This window comes from Balaenoptera musculus, chromosome 1 (assembly GCF_009873245.2).
Source record: "Balaenoptera musculus isolate JJ_BM4_2016_0621 chromosome 1, mBalMus1.pri.v3, whole genome shotgun sequence".
Classification (NCBI taxonomy): Eukaryota; Metazoa; Chordata; class Mammalia; order Artiodactyla; family Balaenopteridae; genus Balaenoptera; species Balaenoptera musculus.
Window position 1 is genome coordinate 45,577,649 of NC_045785.1, and position 22,195 is coordinate 45,599,843.

General features: G+C 55.2%; 1 protein-coding gene across 11 annotated transcripts in view; it reads right to left on the bottom strand.

Moving 5' to 3' along the window:
- The window catches only part of SSBP3 (single stranded DNA binding protein 3), a 163,893-nt gene that overhangs the window by 22,733 nt on the left and 118,965 nt on the right, over positions 1–22,195 (bottom strand). For 6 of the 11 annotated variants that reach the window (XM_036841894.1, XM_036841903.1, XM_036841912.1 and 3 more), the window contains exons 6-7: positions 4,889–4,969; positions 3,937–3,996 (exon numbers count right to left, since the gene is read on the bottom strand). The exons of 2 other annotated variants lie outside the window; for them this stretch is intronic. In XM_036841894.1, coding sequence (XP_036697789.1) covers positions 3,937–3,996; positions 4,889–4,969 — 141 coding nt within the window. The remainder of the gene's footprint in view (positions 1–3,936; positions 3,997–4,888; positions 4,970–22,195) is intronic. 3 more of the 11 variants (XM_036841921.1, XM_036841959.1, XM_036841969.1) reach the window with 1 other exon arrangement.

The following is a 22,195-nucleotide window of genomic DNA, read 5'->3' on the forward strand; positions in this document are numbered from 1 at the left end:
CTGGGAGAGGAACCACGGCCCAGCGCTGCCGTCTTGGCAGGTTTGCATACCAGCCAGAGCCCAGTCACACTCTGGCCGGGCCACCAGCCACACCCCCTCAGAGGCAGCACTGCTCCCTCCCTCCCTTTTACCACCCAAACTCCAGCTAATGCAGTTTAGGCCAAACCCTGTCTCTCCTTTGCCTCGTGGAGAGTGGAGGTGTAACTCGTTTTATCCCCAAGTCCCAACTGTGGGGACCCGAGAGACCCACTAGCTAAAATCCTGCCACCGTGGGAGGTCCTTTTTCAAGGGGGCAGGGGAGGAGGCGGCTTTTGAGATTTAGACGAGGGAGCTGAGGTCCAGAGGCCTGAGGGCCCTCAGTCAGCCCTCAGTTGCCTGCCGGCAGAGCCAGGAAGAACACCGGGGACCTGGACCCCAGGGGTGGAGGAGGCAGCCTCTAGGAGAGAGTGAGCAGGATGCTGAGTGACAACCTGCCGCCCAAAGCCTGGTGCACGTGGCGCACGCTGGTGTGACTACTACAGAGGTGAGGACGGGGCCAGGGGTTTCCTGAGTGAACGCTTGGCACACCGGCTACGAAAACCCCTTCAAAGCGATTTATTTGAGACTGAAGTTATTTCAGCTGCAATATGAAAAAAGAGGAAAGAGCTGGGGGAGGGGGAGGGAAAGGGAACTTTGCTTTTAGAACCCCATGCCTTAGGACTAAGCACAGGCCCTTGGCTTGGAGAGGAAAGCCTCTGTGAAAGATGGGCACCTGTGATGGGGACCTCCACCCCCGCCCCCCGCTTCGCCCAGGGTCCCCCAGCCCCGACTGTGCTGTGGGGATGATGGCCGAGTGGGGAGCGGCTGGCCCAACAGGAAACTCCAAACCAGTTCTGGAACGAGGTGGTGGGAAACAAAGGGACAACTTCTCACTGTTTAGCTTCAGAATGGCCTGTGTGCGTGTGTCTGGGTAGGGGGAGGCTTCTGGGAGCGCCATGCAAGCCTGCGGGTACTTGCTGTTTGAGAAGTGGCATCTGGCACCTGCTGCTTCCATCTGCCTGGGGCTGCGGAGTGTCCCTCTCTGTGGCCCTGGGTTTTAGCTGTTCCGACCTCTTGCTTTCTCCCAGCTCTGCTTCCTCTCCCGAGTTCCCAAGCTCTGAACCACTTGGCTGGTTTGTGTCTGCCCACTTGGGGGTCTGGGATATTTCTCGAGCCTGGTTTCAGGACTCCGAGAGGACACAGGAAGACCTGCCACTGAGGCTGTTTGGTCTGGGGGCTCCTGGGATGTTGAGGTGCCGGGAGACCCCCACCCCAGGCCTTGGTAAGCCCCCATCTAACTCTGATGGAGCGGCCGTAGGGGGTTGGACAACCACTTCCTTTCCAGGTAGCCCAGTGTTGACCACTAGTTCTGGCTGGAGGCTCTTCCTTGGGTTCCCCTAACCCTGCTGTGTGTCAGAACTCAGGAGCAGAGCAGGGCTTCCCGGAGGCCCAGAAGGGACCCGGGAGTCACTTCCCTCACTGGAGTGACCCTGAAATGAGGCAGTCTGGGCCTCCTCCTCTACCAGGGAAGGAAGGTGTGCAACAACCAAGGTAAAAGGGGCCGCACTGCAAGGGCTGAAGCCCTCAGGCGTAAGAAAGGAGAAAAATAACGGCTCATATATGGGACTGCAAGCACGAGCCGTGCACACACCCTTGGGGCCTGCTGGGGAGAGAGATGCTCTGGGGCTGTCCCACAGGCTCCTGGAAGTAGGCCAGCGCCTCGCCTACAGCACCATGGGGCAGGCGCAGGAAGTGTCTGCCCAGTGAACGGACAAATCCCACCAGAATCTGCTGGGTCACTCAGCTGCCTGCCCGAGTCCGCGGGCTGGGTGGGGTAGGGGCTCCGCTGGGATGTGATGTCAGGGCTGCCTGACAACCCCAGACTCTATAGCTTTCCTCTCCTTAACCCTGCTGAACCCCACTGCTCACCGCCCACCCATCTACCCTGGCTTGAAACACCACAATGCTCTCTGTACAAGGCTCCAAACCCCTAGCCAGGGAGGCAGATGGAGGACGGCCTTGCAAGGCTTTAGGGCCAGGTCAACGACCCTGAGCTCCTGGTCTCCCTAAGTGCCCTTCTCATTGCCCTAACCCAGGAGGTCACGTGGGCCTGAGCTGCTTCTGCTTCCTCCTCCTGCCCTGGGGAAGGCTGAGCTAACGGGTGGCATAGAGGCTTCTGTGGGACCAGCAGCTCCAACTGAGGCACTCTCCAAGAGACGCCCAGGGGCAGTTCCTGGGACAGGGACACATCCCCCCTTGGAGGACAGAAATGTCTTGAGTCCACAGGAAGCTGGAAATCGGTATAGATTTCCAGTGGGGGAGTGGTGGGGAGGTTGGCCTGATTGATTTGTAATGCAAGGTACAGATGATGGATTTATTCTCCATGTGCCCTCTTGGGCACTTGCTCATGCTTAATTGATAAATAGAAACAAACGTCTCCTCTCGTGTCCCTTAATTGCTAGAGGAAGGGCCACAATATATGATAAGGAAGCATCTGTTCCGTCCCTGGGGCAGAGGCCAGTTTGGGCTAAGGAGAGCCCTGGGTGGGCAGGAGGGAAAGTTGCTGCTGGGGTCCGTGCATGTGATGGCAGAGGAGGCCCACTTGATGGCCTGTTAAAATCAAAGGCAAGGGGCAGCACTTTTACACCTACGAAAGCTAACTGAACCTGGCGAGGTGGAGAGGAAACAGCACTGGGCCAGGAGCTGCAGACTGACACGAGCCCAGCTCACTGAGACACTTAAGGAAGTCACTGCTCCACTCTGACCCTGTGTTTCCTCATCTATGATATATCCTAGGGTCCCTCTTTGCTCAAAAAGCTGGGTCTCTAATTCTTGTCCGAATTTTTCCCCTTCATGTCAGAGAAAACAGGAAAGAAAAGATTTTTGGAGAAAAAGAATTAGTGGAAACTGGTAGGCTATTTAACTTTAAAATCGGAGTCCCCTGGTTATGAGCATCTCTCCAAAGTCCCTGTATTGTCTCACTCAGGAGTTTTCTTGCAGAGCCTTGAGAATGAAAGGGATCACATTCAGGTAATGCCAATCTAGCTGGTGACCTAACTCCCAGCTCCAAAGGCAACAAGGGCTGGATGTACTGGCACTTCTGGTCAGACTTTCTGAAGGGCTTCTGCAAGGTCACTCTAAGAATTATGTATACAAAGATGTATGGGCATGAAAAGAAATTTCCCTGATTTTTTATTTAAAGTTTAAGTCTGTCTACCCTAAAAAGAAGATAATTCATCTTTACCTCTGCAGCTCTCTTCCCGCCCCTGGATGGGCTGAATCAGGTAGGGCAGCTGGGGACCGATTTCTCCAGACCACCTCGAATTGCCAACCCTAATGGGCCAGCATAAGGCCCACAACTCCAGGCTGAAAACCCCTCCCCGTAAGCAGACCACTTTTCTAATTACATGAACAAATCCTTTCTTATTTTGAGTTGGGTCTGGGAAGCAGGCAGACATTGCTTAAAAACTCACAAATGTCCTCCTCGCTGCATCCAGGCTCCTGATCTAAGCATTCCTACTGGCCATTTCTCCCCTTAATAGCAGGATTATATTTACCAGCCTTGGCAATTCTCAAAAGCTTCCAGGAAAAAATGCACGTTGTCAATTAACTTCATTAAGAAGGAAGACCCTTTTCCAAGAAGGGGCTGGAAGGGAGGGGCTGGGGCGTTACCACCTTCTCTAGGAGAGTGGAAACCCTGCATTCCCGGCCTGCTGCTCCAGAACTGACTGCCCAAAGCCCACCGGTAGAGGCAGGTGAAATGTTGGGAGGGGCTGCATGGGGTCCTGTTTATAAGCCTCCCACGTTAAAACTGTCCCTCCACCTCCCAGCCCTTCTCTCAGATTGTCATCTGAGTCCAAATCCAGCCGGGTTCACGGGGGGCCGAGTGAGGGGAGAGAACATGAAAAGGTACAGTACCTGGTTTCCCATTCTGATCGGGGGCCGGGGGCCGCCTGCGTATCGCGGTGACATAAAAGGCTGCAATTACAGGGCATTAGTTCAATGACAGCCTGCACTGAACGGTGACAGACAGAAATGCGCTCCTCTCCACAAAGTCCAGTTTTGTTACAACTAGTCATCTTTTAAACTCTCTTCCTCCTGGTGGCCTCTTCCCTCCGGGCAAAACTTCCTTTGGGTGGAGGGAGTGATAGATGCATACACCCTGCACCTGTTGGCGGAGATCTACTCTGGATGCCTGCCGGGGCAGCAACTGGGACCCGGCACAGGACGCGGAGGAACGGTTACAGCAATGCAGGGCAGAGGAGGAGACCTCTGCTCTTGGTAAGGGCAAGTGAAAGAATCGGAAAGGGACTTGTACAGGAAATTTTCAAGCGTGCAGACAAAGCTGGATGCGCGCTCACACGCACTCACAACACCGACAAAGGGGGTGGGGAAGGGGAGCGCGGGTGGGAGGGCGGGGGAGGAGGTACACAATGAAAACAGTGAGGGGACAGCGGGCGCCCTAACTCAATGCGGGGGGGAATGGGCAAGAAAGCTTTCTCAGCAGCGAGAGTGCACAAAGAAAAGGCCAGGGATGCAGCTTTGGTTACAAACAATGGTTAACCAAACTCAAAAACCAAACCAAAAGTGAGAGAGGAAAAAACAAAAACGCAAAGGTCGCTGACAAGGTCACAGAAATAGTTTTCCTTTTCTTTTGGTTTCATATCCAAGCGGGATGTGATGTCCAAGGAATGAAGACTATCTTTAGGAAAAAAAAGATGTATTTTGGGGGGGAAAAAGAAATCTCCTTGGTCAAATCTCCTCAAAAGCAATGGCTAGAGCACATTTTAATTTTTGTTTTTCCTCTGCTGGCTCTGTCCTCCTGGTGCCCCGCGCCCCCCGGCGGGCGGGCGAGCCACAGTGCGTTTACCTGACTGTGGGGTCCCATCATGCTGCTGGGATTGTGAGGTGGAGGCTGTGCGTGCGGCGAGGGCTGTGACCCCGGAGGACCCTGTGAGGCCAGACAGTAGAGGCAGGTTATAGATCACAGCACATGGAGAAGCGCAGGAGAAGCTTAAAAGAACAAAAATTAAACCAAAACGAAGGGCGGGCGTGCAGGCGGAGGGCTCTGGTTGGCGGGGAGGTGCAAGCTGCTGCTTGGGTCGCCGGCTCAACGGTGTGAACGGCGGGCAGGAGGGAGAGAAGCTGATAAACACATTCACGGGGGATTTACAGGCACGACAAATAAAATCAAGCTCCTTTGTGGAAGCACACAGGAGCGGGCCGGCATGGTCTGCCGTTGCAGCGGAGTTTGCCATGTTAAATACGTTGATTGAGATGGGATCAGGGCAGAGCGCAGGGACGCACAGAAACTGACCCACCCTGCAGGGCACCCACGAGCCGCCCCCCGGGGCTGCGGAAGGACCAGGAGGCCCTGCCCTCCGGGAGCTCCCGGGCTGGGTGGATGGAGACGGGTCGTGGGCCAGGACCAGTGACCAGGCTACCGAGGGGAGGGGTCCTGATGGATGAATGGGAACAGACAGGAGGAGCGAGGTGGTGCCAGAGACTGAACACATGGGGGACAAGAGGAGGAGACGGTCACCGAGCGCCCACTCAGCGCACTCATTAACATGCCTTCACTTGCAATTGGTCCCGTGACATGGGTTTCTCATTCCTATTTCCACCAATGACGAAACTTAGTCTCAAGGATGAGGAGATTTGGCCACGGCCACATAACCGGTAGATGGCAGAGAGAGGAGGAGAAGCCTGATGGGTCCAAGGCTGACCCTGACCCCTGCAGCCGGACCTGGGCGGGTGTGTGCGGGAGCAGTGGGATGGGGCTCTCCATTCCAGCCACCCCCATCCCAAGCTGATCCCTGAAGCCCTGGGCTATGCTGGCCTCGACTCCCCACAGAAGAGGTGGGCAGATGAATTCCCTTAAACCACGGAGTTGGTCAAACCGTGGGCTGCAGTCCATTAGTGGATGGTGAAATCAATTCAGTGGGTTGCATCCATTGTTTTTAAAAACGTGGAACACAATAAAAAGTAGAATAGAGGGCTTCCCTGGTGGCGCAGTGGTTAAAATTCCGCCTGCCAATGCATGGGACACAGGTTCAAGCTCTGGTCTGGGAAGATCCCACATGCCGCGGAGCAACTAAGCCTGTGTGCCACAACTACTGAGCCTGCGCTCTAGAGCCCGTGAGCCACAACTACTGAGCCCGCAAGCCACAACTACTGAAGCCCGCGCACCTAGAGCCCATGCTCCGCAATGAGAAGCCACCACAACGAGAAGCATCTCGCGCACCGCAACTAGAGAAAGCCTGCATGCAGCAACGAAGACCCAATGCAGCCAAAAATAAATAAATAAATAAATTTTTAAAAAAGAATAGAAAACATTGGACAGTCTTGTGTGTTTTAAGGCAGATACTTTTCATTAATCTCTGTTTATAAACATACGTGTGTGTGTGTGTACTGGGTCACTCCATCAAAGGTATTTTCTGAGCTTCCCTGGTGGCGCAGTGGTTAAGAATCTGCCTGCTAATGCAGGGGACGCGGGTTCGAGCCCTGGTCTGGGAAGATCCCACATGCCGCGGAGCAACTGGGCCCGTGAGCCACAACTACTGAGCCTGCGCATCTGTAGCCTGTGCTCCGCAACAAGAAAGGCCGCGATAGTGAGAGGCCCGCGCACCGTGATGAAGAGTGGTCCCCACTTGCCGCAACTAGAGGAAGCCCTCGCACAGAAACGAAGACCAACACAGCCAAAATAAATAAATAAATAATAATTTTTAAAAAAAATGTATTTTCTACTGCGGGTCACAGTCAAAAAGCATGAAAATCCAGTCGGGGAAGTGCCCTGCTGCCCACTCGGGAGGAGAAGTGGGTTGCAGCCATTGTTGCAACACTGGGGGTTGTGCTGCTACCCTTGGAAATTGAGAAAAATTCAAAACACGCGTGGGGGATGAGTGTGGTTTCATTAAGAGAGGGAGAAGGGCTCTTTGAGAGACCCAGGCAGGGTTTTCTTCCTCAGCCTCCTCCCTCGAAGCCAGGCTGCCCAGCCTGCTGCTGGCTCAGGAACCAAAGCCCAGAGCTGGGAGCGGGCGGAGGGGTGGGCTCGGCCCGGCGGGCATGCAGACAGAGAGAGGTGTGCAGAGAGAGGCGAGGGGGCCATGCCCAGGACAGGCCTGGAGCTTCTCGGCCAAGTGAGGGGCTGCTCACTTCCCAAAAGCTCCGTGGAGCAGATGTTCCCCTACCTGCCACGCTACTAATTTCAACAAGTGTGTGTCTTTCTAGCGGCTGCCAGCAACGGCATGGTTTGTTACCATGAGCAATTTTCTTAATTAACAGACATTAATTAGCCATTTAGCAATTTTGCAAGCATTTGTTTAGCGGCTTTCCTAAACATGAATACCACTGTGATAATGGCACTGATTAGAGGGTCCCCTAATTAACAGTACAGGGAAGGAAAATTGAAATCACATAAATTAAAAAGGGAGGGGAAGTTAATGAAGGCGGGACATATTTGCACCTGCAAGTCTTTTGTACCGTGAAACTTGGGTGCAATGTAAACAAAATAAGATAATTTGAAGCCAACCCCCAAAAAAAGGAAAATGAAAAGAAAGGAGGAGGAGGGTTCAAGGGTGAGGTCCAGTCTCCAAGAGGGGGCAAAGGCCTTCTGTCAGGTCCTCAGCTCTTGGCAGGAAGGAGTGCCTCCTCCCTCCCAATCCTTCGCTGCTCTCCCTGGTAAAATCGTGACCCTCAGGGCCAGCAGTGTGGCTCGGGCAGGTCCCTCACACCTGTGCACCCTGGCAGCCAGGGGAGGTCAAGAGCAGCTGACTCGCTGAGTGATCAGAGAAAAAGTAAGTAAAGCCCCTCAGACAGGGGCCTCAGTCAAAGCAGTCCTTGCTAACGGCCAGCACTCAAACCCGAGTTTTGTCATTCCAAGCTGCCCCTTGGCCCTGCATTCCGGCTGCCTGGGCCCCCGGAGGTCCAGAGGGCAGGGCTGGTGTGTGTGCTTCACCTCTGCACCTCCCCCAGAAGCTCTCTGCAGGACCCTGCTGCCTGGGCCCTGATGAGTGGACAGGGAACAACTTGGCGTCCATGCCACTGCTTCAAGACAAATGACAAGGAGTAGTAGTAAGTGAGTGTGGCTGGTCAGTGAGGCCCTAGCCCAGCAACTTCCTTGTCCTGGGGGGAGCCGTGGGGAGCAGGCTGGTAAGCCCTGAGAGGGGGCAGTGGTTCTGAAGTCTCTCCTCTGACTTGGAGCTGGGGTTTGGAGTGCCCAGGACACGAGAACCCTAGCCCAGGCCAGCCAGTCACCCAGAGAGAAAAGCCCACGACAGTCTGGACACAGGCGAAGATACAGCTCAGCATTCACCTTCCCAGGGCATGAAGCTCCTCTCCCAGGCCCAGTCAGGCTGCCCAGGCTCTGCTTATATACCTCCCAGCATGGCCCCCAGCACTACTGGGAACGTCACAGGCAGAAAGCTTTTATTCCACGGAGCCAGAAGCCCACCTTTGCCAATGGGTCACCCACATCCTCCCAAATCTCCATCCTCTGTATCTCTGCTACCCCCACTCAGCCTGACAGCTCTCCGTCACTATATCTGTGTCCGGGTTCTGTCCCTGAGACTGGATGCAACAGCGCAGGGAGGGCCCTGCACACTTGGCTTGTTCTCAGCAGCTGAGAACGGGGCTCCACAGTGGGAAAATGTTTGCTCGTGTAAAGACGATGACGGACGTGTTGCCCATCTCCATGAGGAGGTATGGCATCTGCTGCCCTGTGCTTTATTAAACCACAAAAACGTGTTCTTCTCTTTCTAGTCTGCATTCTCAACAAGAGACTGACAGGTAGGTTTAGAGAAAACAGACCTTCAGTCTTTTCAACTTGTTACCCACTCGAGCAAAAGGCTATGTAGGAGGCAGACCAAAAAAAAAAAAAGAACTTGTTTTAAGATTCTGACCTTTGTTGGGATGTTGTTGGCTTTTCTCTTCCCCAGATGCTGCACAGATCTGGCAGGCAGGTGGAGAGGACGGAGGTGGAAGGTGAGAGAGGGCGGGAGTCTTAAAGCTGGTAATACTGAGTGTTCTCACACAGGACAACTCTCCCCCGCTCCCACCCGCCCTCACCCCGCCAGTGGGGCCTTCCTGGCTTCTACTTGCTGAAAGCTTTAGAAGAACCCAAAATAGGTGCATCTGGAAGCCTGCTTGGCCAGGATGACCTTCTGCATCCAGCTCCATTTAGACCATCTTCCTCACAGACCTTGGAGGCTTTCCATCCTAGGTGCTGCCCAATCAACCCTCCTGACATGCCAGAAAGATGGATACGGGCAGACATCTGAGGTGAGCAGAATATAGGGCTGGACCAGGCTGGGGGTCCCACCAGAAGCTTGGGGAGAACCACACCTGCCCAGCAGTCACCTGTTTGTTGGCGGCCCTGAAAGATCATCACTTCTTCCAATGCTCTTCGTTCATCGGGGGGTGGGGGGGGCGGGGGGAAGAGAGGCGCAGGACAGAGGTGTGATTTGTCCAAGGCCACAGAGATGAAGTTGGCGGCTAAGCCACCTGAGCCACATCACCTAACTCCAGCCCAGGGCTCGCTCTCTTCATGATATCATGTCCCCATCCATGCAGACAAAGAAGCAGGCTTTGGAAAGAACTGGGTTCAAATCCTGACTCTGCCACTGACTGCACTTCTCTCATCAGTGAAATGGGAACAATTACAGTAATAATAATGAAGCCACACCTGCCACACAGTACAGATGGCCTTCACTTGCATCAGCTCATGTCATCTCAACTCCTCACTGGCAGGGCTCTTAATTGCTCCATTTTATAGCCACAGAACTGAGGCTCAGCAAGGCGAAGCCACTTGCCTTGGATTACAAAGCTATTAAGTGGTGGGTCCAGGCTGATTCTAGAGTCCTGGGCCGCCTAGCTGGTCCACCATTCTACAAGCCCGTGAGCAGTGCTCCTAGAGGCCGAAGGACTTGTGGGTGCATCCAGCCACTCACCCACATACATATCCTGGGTACTGACCTCCCATGCGTCTGGCCAGCCCATGCTGGGGTGAGGGAGGGTCACAGAAGTGCACTGGACTCGTCTTGGCCCTGGAAGCTCCCAAGCTAGCTGGGGAGAAGGATGAGGACACAGTGACAAACAGGCTGGAGTGCTGGTTTAAACTGCCACAGGTTACAAGAGAAGGCGACAGGTAAACCAAGGCCCAGGGAGGCCACAGAATGGAGGCCAACAGGGAGAAGGGATGAGAACTGGGGACCCCTGGCGGGTCAGAACTCTTTCCATCGTACAGTACTGCCTCCATGGGGTGACGGCAAGGAGACCTGTGCCGAAGGGACACCCCAACTTGGAAAATCCCTGCCACTGAATCTGGGAAAAGGAAGGTGACTTGCCCACTTCCTGTCTGGGCCTCGTTCTGCCCCAGACCCTGTTAACGGACTTGCCATTCCCCTCAGACGTTACGGAAATACGTTAACTCCCGCACTTCCTTATTGTTTTTCCTGCCACTTTGGCACTGGGTGGGAGCCTCCGAGAGCCACTTAGGCAGGGCCCGGGGAGGCTCTGCTATGGACCATTCCACTAAAACCCTAGACGCTGACAGCTGAGTGAAAGTGCCTTTGCCATCATCGACATGGTGGGGAGCAGAGTACAACAGATCCAAGGTCTCTGCAGAAAAGCACCTCAGAACCGTCAGCAGGACCCACCTATGCACACCCCCCGCCCCCCGAAGCTATCCTTGAGAGATGCGCTCGTGCACGATGGGGAAAGCTTCCTCGCATCCATCCCAGCTCCTCCAGGATGTGCTGTGAGTCCAGTTTCCTCATAAGGAAATGGGATATTCTACAGGTATTGCAGGGAGGTGGTACAGCTGACGGTGCTAGGCATAGGTCCCCAAGCTTCCACAGTCCCCACGCCTGATGCTCCAGAGCCACTCACAGCCCATTTACAGGGAAAGCGAGAGCTAGACATACTCTGTGGGATCGCCCTCCTCAGCCTGTTGAAAGCCCACGCATCCTACTTTGCGAAGCCTGGCCTATTCTACCCAGCCAGGTGCACTCCAAACGTGCGGCATCCTCTTTGGACATCCTGCCTTATTTGTGGATGCCACGTGGGCTCCTCCAGGGCAGTGACAGTCTCCACGTGGACGTCCAGGGCAGGGCCCGAGCTGAGCAGTGAGGCGTGGCCAGCAGGCGGACCCCTCAGCCATGGTCAGCCAGCCCCTGGGTGGGCACATCTAACACTTTTGGGTTCAAGGAACCAGGAGGAAACGTTAGTAACAACAGGAATGACCACACTGGTCTTCTGACCTAAAGACTCTTGGGAATGAGGGAGGACAGTACCATAAAATTAAAAACCAAATAAAAAAGAAAATCTGTATTAAATTTTTTTTTTAAAAGGAGAAAGGTAATAAATCTACGTGCTAAGTTTATTATTTCCAAAACTCACAGCTTCTTCGCCAAATGCCACCCCATACTCCCCAAAGCTGCCTTCAACCTGCCTGGACTTCATGGACTCTCAGAGAAACAGAGATGAGACTGAGTCCCACGTTTTCTGTGTGCAGAGGTGGGCCAGTGGGGAGAACTCGGCTGTCAGAGCCCAAGGCACTAGGGCTGGAGTCCTGCCTGACAGCCCCGGGCATGGGGCTGCTCCTCTGTAAGGAGCGAGGAATCCAGGTGACACTCTCTTTGCAGAAAAGCTGTGACAGTGCTCTGGGAACAGCTGAACACCCCGTCATTACCATCAAGGCCAAATGTGCCTTTAGTCAGAAGGCCTTTGGGGAAAGGGGACTTGAAGTTTTAGGTTGCCAAGAAACAAAACGCTCCACACATCCCTGTTCCCCTCACCCCCCGACTCCTGGGGATACTGGCCAGTGGTGTGGCAAGAATGCAGGGGTGGGTTTCATCAACTGGCAGCGGGAGACAGATGACCCGCATTACTGGTGGCCTGTGCAATCCGCCCGTTGGGCGTGTCACTGTAACTGAGTGAATATAAAATTACATTAATTATACACATGGCAACAGGCATGCAACAGACAATCCAATTTGCTCCTTGGACACGAATGCTGACAGGAAATGCCATAAGCCCATTCTGGGGAGAGGGCCAAGGTGTGCCCGTGTGCCACCGACATCCCAAATCTGTCAACACTGTGTGCCTCCACCCATAGCCTCCCTGTGGCAGGAGGCTGACCACCTGGAGGGGTGATGGAGGGAGGGCTTTAAACCCCCTCCCTCTGACATGCAGCTCGTCTCAGAAAAAGTTATTTCTTCATTTCGATCCATGGGAACGAACTTGGCAGTGACTTGGACAGTTGCCTTCCTATCCTGCTTCTATCTGTCCCCTACGCGGAAGAGGCATCTTTATGTGTGTACGTGGGCAGTAGAGGCTGGCGACAGAGCTGAAGTTACCAACTCAAGGCTAGAGGGGGCTGAGCTGGGCCACACCCAACCGTGGAGCAATGGCCGGGCTGCAGCACAGCCCTGAGAGCTCACAGTCAGGGGGCTGCCGGCCTCCGGGAGATGAGCCCACAGCAATCACGGCCCTCCGTGGGCACCAGGTAAGGGGGGTAGGTCTGGCAAGTGGTGGTAGCCCATCTTCCTGGAATGGTGGGGAAGTTGCCAGTGAGAGGAGCAGGACAGTATACGACGTGTCTCCCTTGGAGTCACCTCTGCATAACCTCAGGAATCCTCACAGCTTCCGAGGTCCACTCTGTGCAAGGATCAGTGAAAGACTCATTGATTTCCGGCTGAGCAAACGCCCCGGCTGACCTCCCCTCCTCCCCGTGCCTCTCTGAGGAGCCAGGACAGTGCTGGGCAGGTGGCGAGGGCGAGAGGTCTGTGCGCTTGTGAATCTGGCTTCCCGGGACGGGCTGCCAGGACACCCCGCAGGAGGCACTCAGATCATGTTTTACTCAAGAGGTCCCATGGAGACAGAGACGCAGAATCAGCAGGCGACGGTTTTCAAAACAAAGGGAGGAAACATGGCAAATGAAAGTACAGGCGGCGTCCAAGACCTAACCAGAGCCCCCGCCAGTGCTGCTCCCTGACTCTGCCTCAGCCCCACGCACAGACGGGAAAGCCAAGCCCCAGGGACGTGGGCTCACTGGTCCCACGTCCAGGCTTGGCGCCCTGCACCACACCCAGCGTGGAGGCTGGGGTCAGCAGCCGCGCGAGGACCCCAAGAGCACGGCCACCACTGTGGCTGAGCTACAGGAAAAGTCAGCAACCTATGGCTCAGGGCCAAATCTGGCCTGTCACCTGCTTTTGTAAATAAAGTTTTATTGGAACACAGCTATGCTCATTTGTGTACCGTCTGAGACTGCTTTCATGCTGTATCAGTACAGTTGAGCAGTTGTGACAGAGATCAGATGGCCCACAAAGCCTGAAATATTTACTATCCAGCCCTTCACAGAAGAAGTTTGCTGACCCTTGAGCTTAGTAATGGTTTTCAAGACTGAAGAGGGAAAAAATTGGAGTCTTTTTAAATTCTCAAGGAAAAGCAAAACAGTGCTAGATCTACTTTCTGATTTTAACCTCACATCTCTTTAATAAGATAAATGAAGCAAAAATTAACCCCATTTTACAAAGGAGAACACTGAAGTCCAGCGACATTACAGCATTATTTACCAGAGCCAGGATCTATCCCACTGACGACAAGAGAATGAGTGCCCGGATCCGGGGTCAGCAAACCTGAGTTCTGGTTCCCCCACCAACATGCCATGTGACCAATCTCTGAGCCCCGGTTTTCTGGGCCATTGGTCTTAAACAAAATGATCTTTCATTACTATAACACAATAACCAGCATTCATGACCAGTTGTTTGGTCCCAGAGCATCTCCTTGCTCACCATCTTCCCTGCGTTCATTCTTGCCACAATGCTGGGGGGGGACACTCTTCCCTCGCTCGCCAGCACAAAACATTCTGGGGGCTTGATTCCAACCCTGAATTCTTTCAGCAGGTTCGTGCTGTTTGACCCTCACCTATGCAGTGAATTCAGAAGAATTCTCTAGGGTTATCTCAGGAAAGGGCTCTATCTACCTTGAAAGGCTGTGCTTGGGGTGGGGGAGGGGCAAGGAGAGGCGACTGTGCTTCCAGCCGCTGCTGCTAAACCCTTGAGGCCTCCCTGCTGAAGATTCTTTGCATGTGCCTGTGTCCACAGAACTCAGCACTCTTTCCAGGGACACAGGAAAAAGCATTAATACGCAGAACTTATGGGCAGAACCCACGTCCACCTGGCAGTGCACCCAGCCACTGGGTCCCAGCACCCTGGGCTGAGTGTGCGCTAAGCGCTGGAGACACAAAAATAAGCAGTACTCTGGCCTTCCCTGAAAGAGTCCCAGGCAGTGTGGAGACAGCAAGGTGTAACTGTGACCAGAGCAGCATTCCAACAGAGGCAGGTACCAGGTGTGCGATTACAGAACCATCACATTGCGTAGGCAGGGCGTGGAAGGATGAACAGGCGTCCTCTGGCAGAGCAGAAATGAAAGGGGCTTCTGGGCTGAGATCGGCATCTGTGTGGCAGAGGCAAGAGTGGGCATGGTGCTGGGGTGGGGCCTCATGCACAAGATGGTGACCCTGGGGCTGGGACCTTCAGGCTGAGGAGTGGGGTCATTTACCTTTGGGAGCTCATGCAAGGGAGTGGTGATCAGACCTATGTCTTGGGAAGCACACATCCATTCCATTCCTTTCCAAAGATGTTTCTGTGCCCTTCCCCGAGTTAGAAATAAAGACCTGTGGCCACTGGAAAACAGTGAGTTCACAACTGGGGTGCTAATTCCCATCTCTTGCTAACTACACATGGAGTGTTTACCTGCTTCCCCACTAAGCCACACTCCAGCCCTGAACAGCCAGCCCTCTTTAATGCTGGCGAGGGTTTCCGAGACCCAGTCCCAGCCATGTGGGTTTCTGGCCGACATCCGGATAGCACACTCTCTCCTCCCAGACGTCTACTGGTTGCAGTAGAGACCGGCTCTGTGGGTAAGTGGGAGAGGCAGAGACACACCCAGGATCCAGAACCATGCCAATCCTGCAGAACACAGGGAGGACACGCCTACCTTGCCAAGAGAACCAAATCTCCCCCCCACCCAACAAAAGACTGCCTTTCGCTCTGAAAGTGGACAGGGCTGCAAAGACGCATCCCGCTCCTGCCCGCCAGCCTCCACGCCACCTCTCGCCAACACTCAGGCTCCACTGTTAATCACGCAGCACAGTGAAGGCGAGGTGCATGTTAAAAAGGCACTGCCTCGTCCGCCCAGAGAATTCTTGCTCTACTTTTAGCTCTCCGGGCACATGCGTGCACACAGCCTTCCTGCCCTACCCCCTTATGCCCAGACAGGCGAGCCAAAAGGTACAGATTCGTCATACCAGCTAGGGCAGGGAGACCAAGGCTGTGGAAGCTATAAATCCAGATGCCAGAATTCAACCCCAACTGTCCACTGGGCAGAAGAAGGCTGAGAAGGAAAGAGGAAAGTTGGCCAAGGTTCCCCCTTTAGTTTTGTGGCTTCCAGGATGACTGGGTGGTTTCTCGTGCCTCTTCTCCCCTGAGAAGCTTGGGGAATGGACCAAGATCTCGTCTTCCTTCCTCGGCTAAGGAGAAGCAACAGGATGGGGTGAGGGAAAGAACCAGGACACCAGGGAGAGACGGGCTGAGGAAGCCCGCCCACTGTCACCCAGGCAGTGGGCTATGAAACCTGGAGAACCTCAGTGGCAACACGAGGGGCAGCCATGTGGAAGAGCTCCAGATTCATGGGCCAGGGGCACGTCTGCAGTCCCCTCCCAAACTCCCTAACCTCGCCTGTAAAACAGGCCACCCCATCTCCCCACAGAGAGCCACAGATACCGAGCGTCCAGTACTTAGTCCCGTGCTGGGGACCAGCCCTCACCACAGGGCAGCTGCCGATACACAGAGCTGTGCTCAGATCCTCCCCGCCCCAAGGAATCCTTCAGGAAGCCCCTCTTTCCCTGACTAAACCTTCCTATTACCCCACTCCCAGGGAGCTGCCCCCTTGCCCACTAACATGTAACCCATCCGAATCTGAGCTAGTCTCAGGCTGGACTCATGGCCCTCACCAACCCCACCTGATGTGGGGTGCTCTTCAGCCAACTCCACAAAAGCCAACTGGCCCTCGAAGTGCTCCATTACTTCTTCTGCCCCCAAAGCCCTTGATGTCCCCAGAGGACAGGGCCTGGGTTTCTTCTGTTTACCACTGCACCTCCCATGTCTACTCCTTCTAACGTTACATTTTTCTGATGGGCAGACTGAGGCCCAGAAAGATAAAGGCACTGCCCCAGAACAGACTGCAAGTCTCCAAACTCTTAGACCCTTTCCGTAACTCCAGAATAAGTCTCTCGGGGTCAGATATTATAATTAATCTGGGGAAGAGGCACTTAATCAGATTCACATTTTGGGTGTACATTTTTTTACCTTGAAGCAAGGATGGGACAAGACTTTGTCAAAGTCTTCTTGAATAAAAATGACCCGAGACTGAAGAGGCTTCAAGAAGGGGAGGGGAGAATTCTGCAATCTGCAGAAGAGGCCCTGCAGACGTGCTGGGCGGGGCAGGGCTGGGTCTGAGAGCAAAAGCTCTGGCCCTTGTCCCAGGGACCAAGAGCTGGTTCAACAACGGGGTGAGGGTAGTAGGGGCTAGATCACAAAGAGGTCTGGATGCCTTAAAAAGAGCCTGGACTTTATTCTTTTAACGAAGGGACACCACTGACAAGAAGAAGACCACCTGACGGAGGGGATGAGCCACTCCACTGACCTGCAGTGAGCCCAGGCTGGAGTCTGCCACGTGGACCAGGAACAGCTGGAGCCAGGGACTGCCTTGCCTCCCAGCAGGGCCAGGCGGAGAGCTGTCCCTCCTGGATGTGCGCGGAAGGAACGGATGCCCAGAAACCAGCCCCTGGGAAGAAGCCCTTGTGCAGACACCTGATCTGCCTTGCATTCTGAACACATTCCCAAACTCAGAGCTGGTGAAGCAGGTAGAGCTGTTCCTGTTTCACAGGTGGGGAAACTGAAACTCCAGTGATGCCCAGGTGAGTCACTAGTGACAGAACTCAGGAGTACAGTCAGCCCTCCATATCCATGGAGGCAGAACCCAACGATAGGGAGGCAGACTGCACTTGGCCATTTGATATAAGGGACTCGAGCATCCACAGACTTTGGTATCGGTGAGGGGTACTGGAACCAATCTCCCCGTGGATACCGAGGGACAACAGTAGAAGCAAAGACCCAGCCCCCTGGTGGGAGAGCTGACAGTAACTCACAATAGCAAGCTCACCCTGATGAGCTTGGCAGGAACAGAGTCAGAGGCTTTTGGACATACAACCTGCTTCCCTGCTTCCACCTCCCCTGTCAGCTCCTGTCGGTGGACAAGGGACAAGGAGTCAAGGTGGCAGGGCCCAAGGGGACAGCCACATGGGCATGGTTAAGTAAGGTGACATGTCAGAGGGCCAAATAAGACCCGGTGCTTAGCAGGTGCCAAAAGCATCAGTCTAACCGAAGGGTTAAGCACTAAAAAGCCAATCAATCTCGAGAACACCCCGAACCTCTCCCACACTTCACTGCCACCAAGGCTGTAACTGAGCCCGAGATTCCTTATGGAAAAAGGAGAAAACTCACGGCGACCCTTGCTCTTGGTTGAGCTGAAGACCTACCTCCATCCTGGCCTCTAGCTCGCAGAAAAGAACAGCCCAGGACACCCGTGCTTGTGTCCACAACACAGGACCCAGAGTGTTTACCCGCACCAGGCAGGGCTTCACAGGCATCATTTCGTGGTGTCCTCCTATCTGCCCCAAGAGGTAGGGGGTATCTTCACCCCAAACTGTCAGGTGAAGCAGCTGAGGTTCAGAGAACTTAATGGACTTTCCCAAGGCAACCAATGTGCCAACCCAGGCTGCATGACCCCAGGGCTGTCAGGAAGCACATTTAGAGAGGGTGAAGGAGGGATGGGACACACAGGGGGCAGATGAGCTAACAGGCAAGTGGGAGCTCCAGGGGCCCAGCCGCTGGGCTTCTGACCATTGGTCAACACTGGGTCACGTTTCCACGGCAGCAATAAACCATCACTGAACACGAGTATACGTGCATGTGTATAGGCCATCCTCACCAGCGCTCTGAAAAGGAAGCACTGCAATGCGCCGAATGACTGCTTCCCAGCACAGCCCAGGAGATCAGTGCCTAGAGAGCTCGGATAACCCGCCCAGAACACGTCACCAGGAGTGGCAGTGGGCTGTCTTGCTCCAAAGCCCCTGCTCACAGCCACTGAGCATTGACAACCCTCTTTGGCCAGGCCTCTCCTGCAGCTGAGTGCCCTCTGCTCCCCTCCACTGCAGACACAGCTGAAGTGGTGTCCCCAGGGTCAGGGAGCCCCTTGGAGAGCCCAGCACGGAACTGACACTTCATGAAAGCCATGGCCCCACCCGTGCTCTTAAAAAGTCTAATCCCACCCTTTTGGTCTTAGCAATAGAGATAGGGCTTCCTGGAACCTAGGGGTGGGCCTAGGCCAGAGGCTTCACTGATTCCAAGGCCTTCGTTTAAGGGAAGGAGCTTGTCAGGGAAAGGTCAGCTGGGGAGTTAATCTAGGCAGAAACAGGACATGAACCCAAAATCCACACTATGGGTCTCCTGCTATGTCCCCAGCTCTTAGAAGAGCACCTCAGCAAGATGAGAGAAAGCCCTCTGACCACCCGGTCTGGGCCCAAGGCCCTGGGCCCAGCCCAGACTCCTCAAAGGGCACTTTCTTTTCAGGGCAGCACGATCTTATTCAGGGGGTCTATCTCAATCCACGTAATGCCAAGGTGTGTTAATTCCAGGATTCCACTGGAATTCCCTTCCTCAAACCTCTTCTGCTACAGGGCTGAGAAATTTGATCTTTTTTTTTTTTTAAAAGGAAAAAACATCTCAGCATGATTTGTAGAGAAGGGAGCAGGAGCCGAGGAGGGTCTACCCCACCCCCTGCCCCCCACCCATGAGAGGTGGGGAAATCTTCTGGGGGAATGGAGGCACCCATGGCAGAGCAGCTCTCCAGCACAGGGGGAGAAATTCAATTCTAAGAGAAACCCAGGTCCAAAGGGGAGAAGGATAAACCAGCCCAAACTCTTAACAAACCAGAGGTGAAGGCGCTGCTGACACCAATCCTCTGGCATCAGATCCATAAAAGTCAGAGATTCGGAAGTCGGTTTAGAGCTCAAGAGAAGAGGCCCAGAGCGGGGGTCATGACCCCTGGGGTCTCCCGGGGTGGGAAGAGCAGCAGCTGAGCACAGCCCCCGGGCCTCCCACACGTCTGAGGGTCCCTCCGGAGCCGCTCCCCGGCCTCTCCCTGGAGAGAGATTGGAGCCAGGACGGGTCTGGGGCAGCAGGGGCGGGCGGCAGGGGCAGGCGGCAGGGCCGGCTGCAGCCCACGCGTTCCCGGGTGTGGGGCTGGCTCCACGACAGGGGGCGGTCGAGGCCTGAGGAGCCGCCGGGTGCTTTGTTACTGAGCAAACCTCCCAGGCACTGACTGCTGATGCATAGCTAACAGGGTGGCAGACACTGATTTATGTTCAACTTTCCATTTCATCAGCGAGAGTGGAGTTCACATTTTGGGGAGGGGGAGGTGGCCTGCGTGTGCAGACACAAACATGCCCACGCGTGCACTCAGGCACAAGCACCGGTCACAGTGGCAACTTTTTTTTACCCTTTTTAGGAAGGAGGGCGAGGGGGCGAGGCAGCCTGGCACGTCAGGAGTAACCTTTTGTCCACGGTTGCTAGGAGCCCTGGCCGGTCATCTGCCGCTGGGCAGACGTTAGGCACCAGGCTGGTTGCCGGGCGGGGCGGGAGCACAGACTGACCTTTGTGGAGGTAGTGTTGGCAAGAAAGAAAGTCTTTTTTTCCCCCTCTCCTGCCCTGGCCTTTCCGCACAGGCCGGGTGAACATGGGGCGAGGTCTGCGTGTGGGTCCACGGCAGGGAAGGGAGGAACAGCCCAGTGCACAATGCTTCAGAGTGGCAGGGGTTCATAAAGGCCTCTTGGGCACCCCTCACTAGAGTGATGAGCAAACTAAGGTCCAGAGAGGAGAGGGTGGCCCCCCAAGGACACACAGCAGTTTAGCAGCAGCGGGGCTGGACTCAAAGCAGGCGTCCAACTCCCAGGGCAGGGGTCTTCAGGCTTAAAGGCTGCCCCTGGCTTCATCTCAGTAACGGGAGGGGTGGGGGGGGGGCGTTCCGCTGCTGCGGGCAGCAAGTCAGCTTGGAAGAGGTGGGGGCTCGGGTGGGAACAACAAGCGCTCCCACCTCCAGCCGTGGCCCAGGGCCCAGCATTTGCAGCGCCCCGCCTCCGCTCTAATCCTTCTCAGCAGGGGTGACCCTGCCTTCTGTCAGTCTGGAGGCAGACAGCAGGGCGAGGGGCGGGGACGAGGGGGTGCTTCTGTCCCCCGGAGGACCCGGCATGCTCACCCCGGACACAGCTCCTCTGTCCTCTCCCACAGACCAGTGCACCTATCAGACCCCCTCCGCCCACAGGGAAGCAGACAGGGCAAGGGGCTGGGGTCGGAGAGCCGGCCCAGAAAGGGGAGGAATCTGCTCCCCAGCAGACAGGGAGTTCATCAAGAAGCCCCGAACCCCACCACCCCACCCAGGCCTGTCTTCCCTGAGCAGCACTCTGGCCAACTTGAGCCACGCTTTCCTCGCGCTTTCCTCATCCAGACCGTGGGAATGCTAGCAGCTCTCAGGCCTACCTAACAGGCAAATGAGATCACAGAGGGGGCACCTTCGCTGATCCGGAGGACGTTCCACCAGCAACTATGAGAGGGCTTCGGCCAGTTCCACTTTAGGACCTGGGAGCACGGCTGGGGAGGCCAGGAAGGGCTAGCCTCGAGGCCACGAGACCACATACGGGGTCTCGTCCCCTGCAGAGGGAAGGCTCCAACAGGGTAGGAGGTACCGGAGACTCGGCAAGAGGCTGACTCTCAGCCCCACACTTGCCTCCTGCTCTGGCCTCACCCCGCGCCTCAGTCCAAAGCAGGCCTCCTCCTGGCCCTGCTCCCCGCACCCCCCGCCCCAGCTAAAACATCCAGCGCGGGGGTCACCCGTCGGGGGCAGGGGGCACCAACCACCGCACTCAGTCATCACTCCAGCTCAGGCCTGGCCACCTCCCATGGGGACCACAGCCTGGGCTTCACACCTCCACGCTGGCCAGCCTGCCATGAGCCCAGCCCCTCCAGGCCACTGGTGCTCTTCCTGGGACCATATCACTCCCCTTCTTAGGGACCTTCCACGGCTCCCCTCTGTCTTTAAGTTCAAGTCCTTCGTGTGTCTGTCCGGACCTCCTGCCATCCCAAACTTGCCCTTTCACATCCACGCCCAGGCACAATGGCCCCTCCGTGTAATCACCCCTGCCTCCTTCACCAGACAGTCTGTGTGAGCCACTGAGGGCAGGTTCCCTGGCTGCCTCCTTAGTCTGCAGTGCTCAGCACGGCTGGGTGGCTGGGAGGTCGCTGAGCCCTTAGAGACCATGTCTGGCCGATGAGTTAACAACAAGCCGGGGCCAGGCCTCACATGGTTCTAGCCTCAGATTCACCAGCTGTCCAGTGGGGATCTGGGCCCTCACCCCTCAAGTCCTCCCTAGTAGCAGGCTTTGAAAGCCACAAAAACAAGGTGGTTTAATTCTTCCCAAGTCTCCCCTAGTCCCAGACTTGCCCTCATCAGCACAGAGTAGTCCTTCCTGTTGCAGCAGCTTTCTGGCAGGAAGAATGTCAGCTCACTCTGCTGCTGCCTGCTTCCCGCTGGACAGGAAGGCAGGAAACGGCCCAGCTCTTGCGAACTGCCCGAGCTGCTGCTGCCGGCATGTTCTCATATGCTGGGCTTTGATCTTCCCTGGAAACACATCACCCCACCCCAAGGCTCACAGTCCTCAAGGCTCTCTGCTGGGCATCTAGTCTCTGCTTGGTTACCACCAGTGTCAAGGAGCTCACTACTTCATCGTTAAATTAGCAGGTGGTAGAAATGTCTTCCCTACAAAGACTTCAAGTGGTCTCCCTCTCTTTTTCTCAGAAGGATCTGCAATCTACGGGCTGACCTCACAGAGGCAGGGCTGAATATCTTATACATGGCAGAACTTCAGATACTTCAAGTCAGTCATCAGAGCCCTCCTGAGGCTGCTTCTCTCCCAGAGAAACCCCAGCTACTCCAGTGGGAGATAAGCAGAGAAGTGTATCATATAATCTCAATAGCAAAGGACCAAGGTCATGTGTAC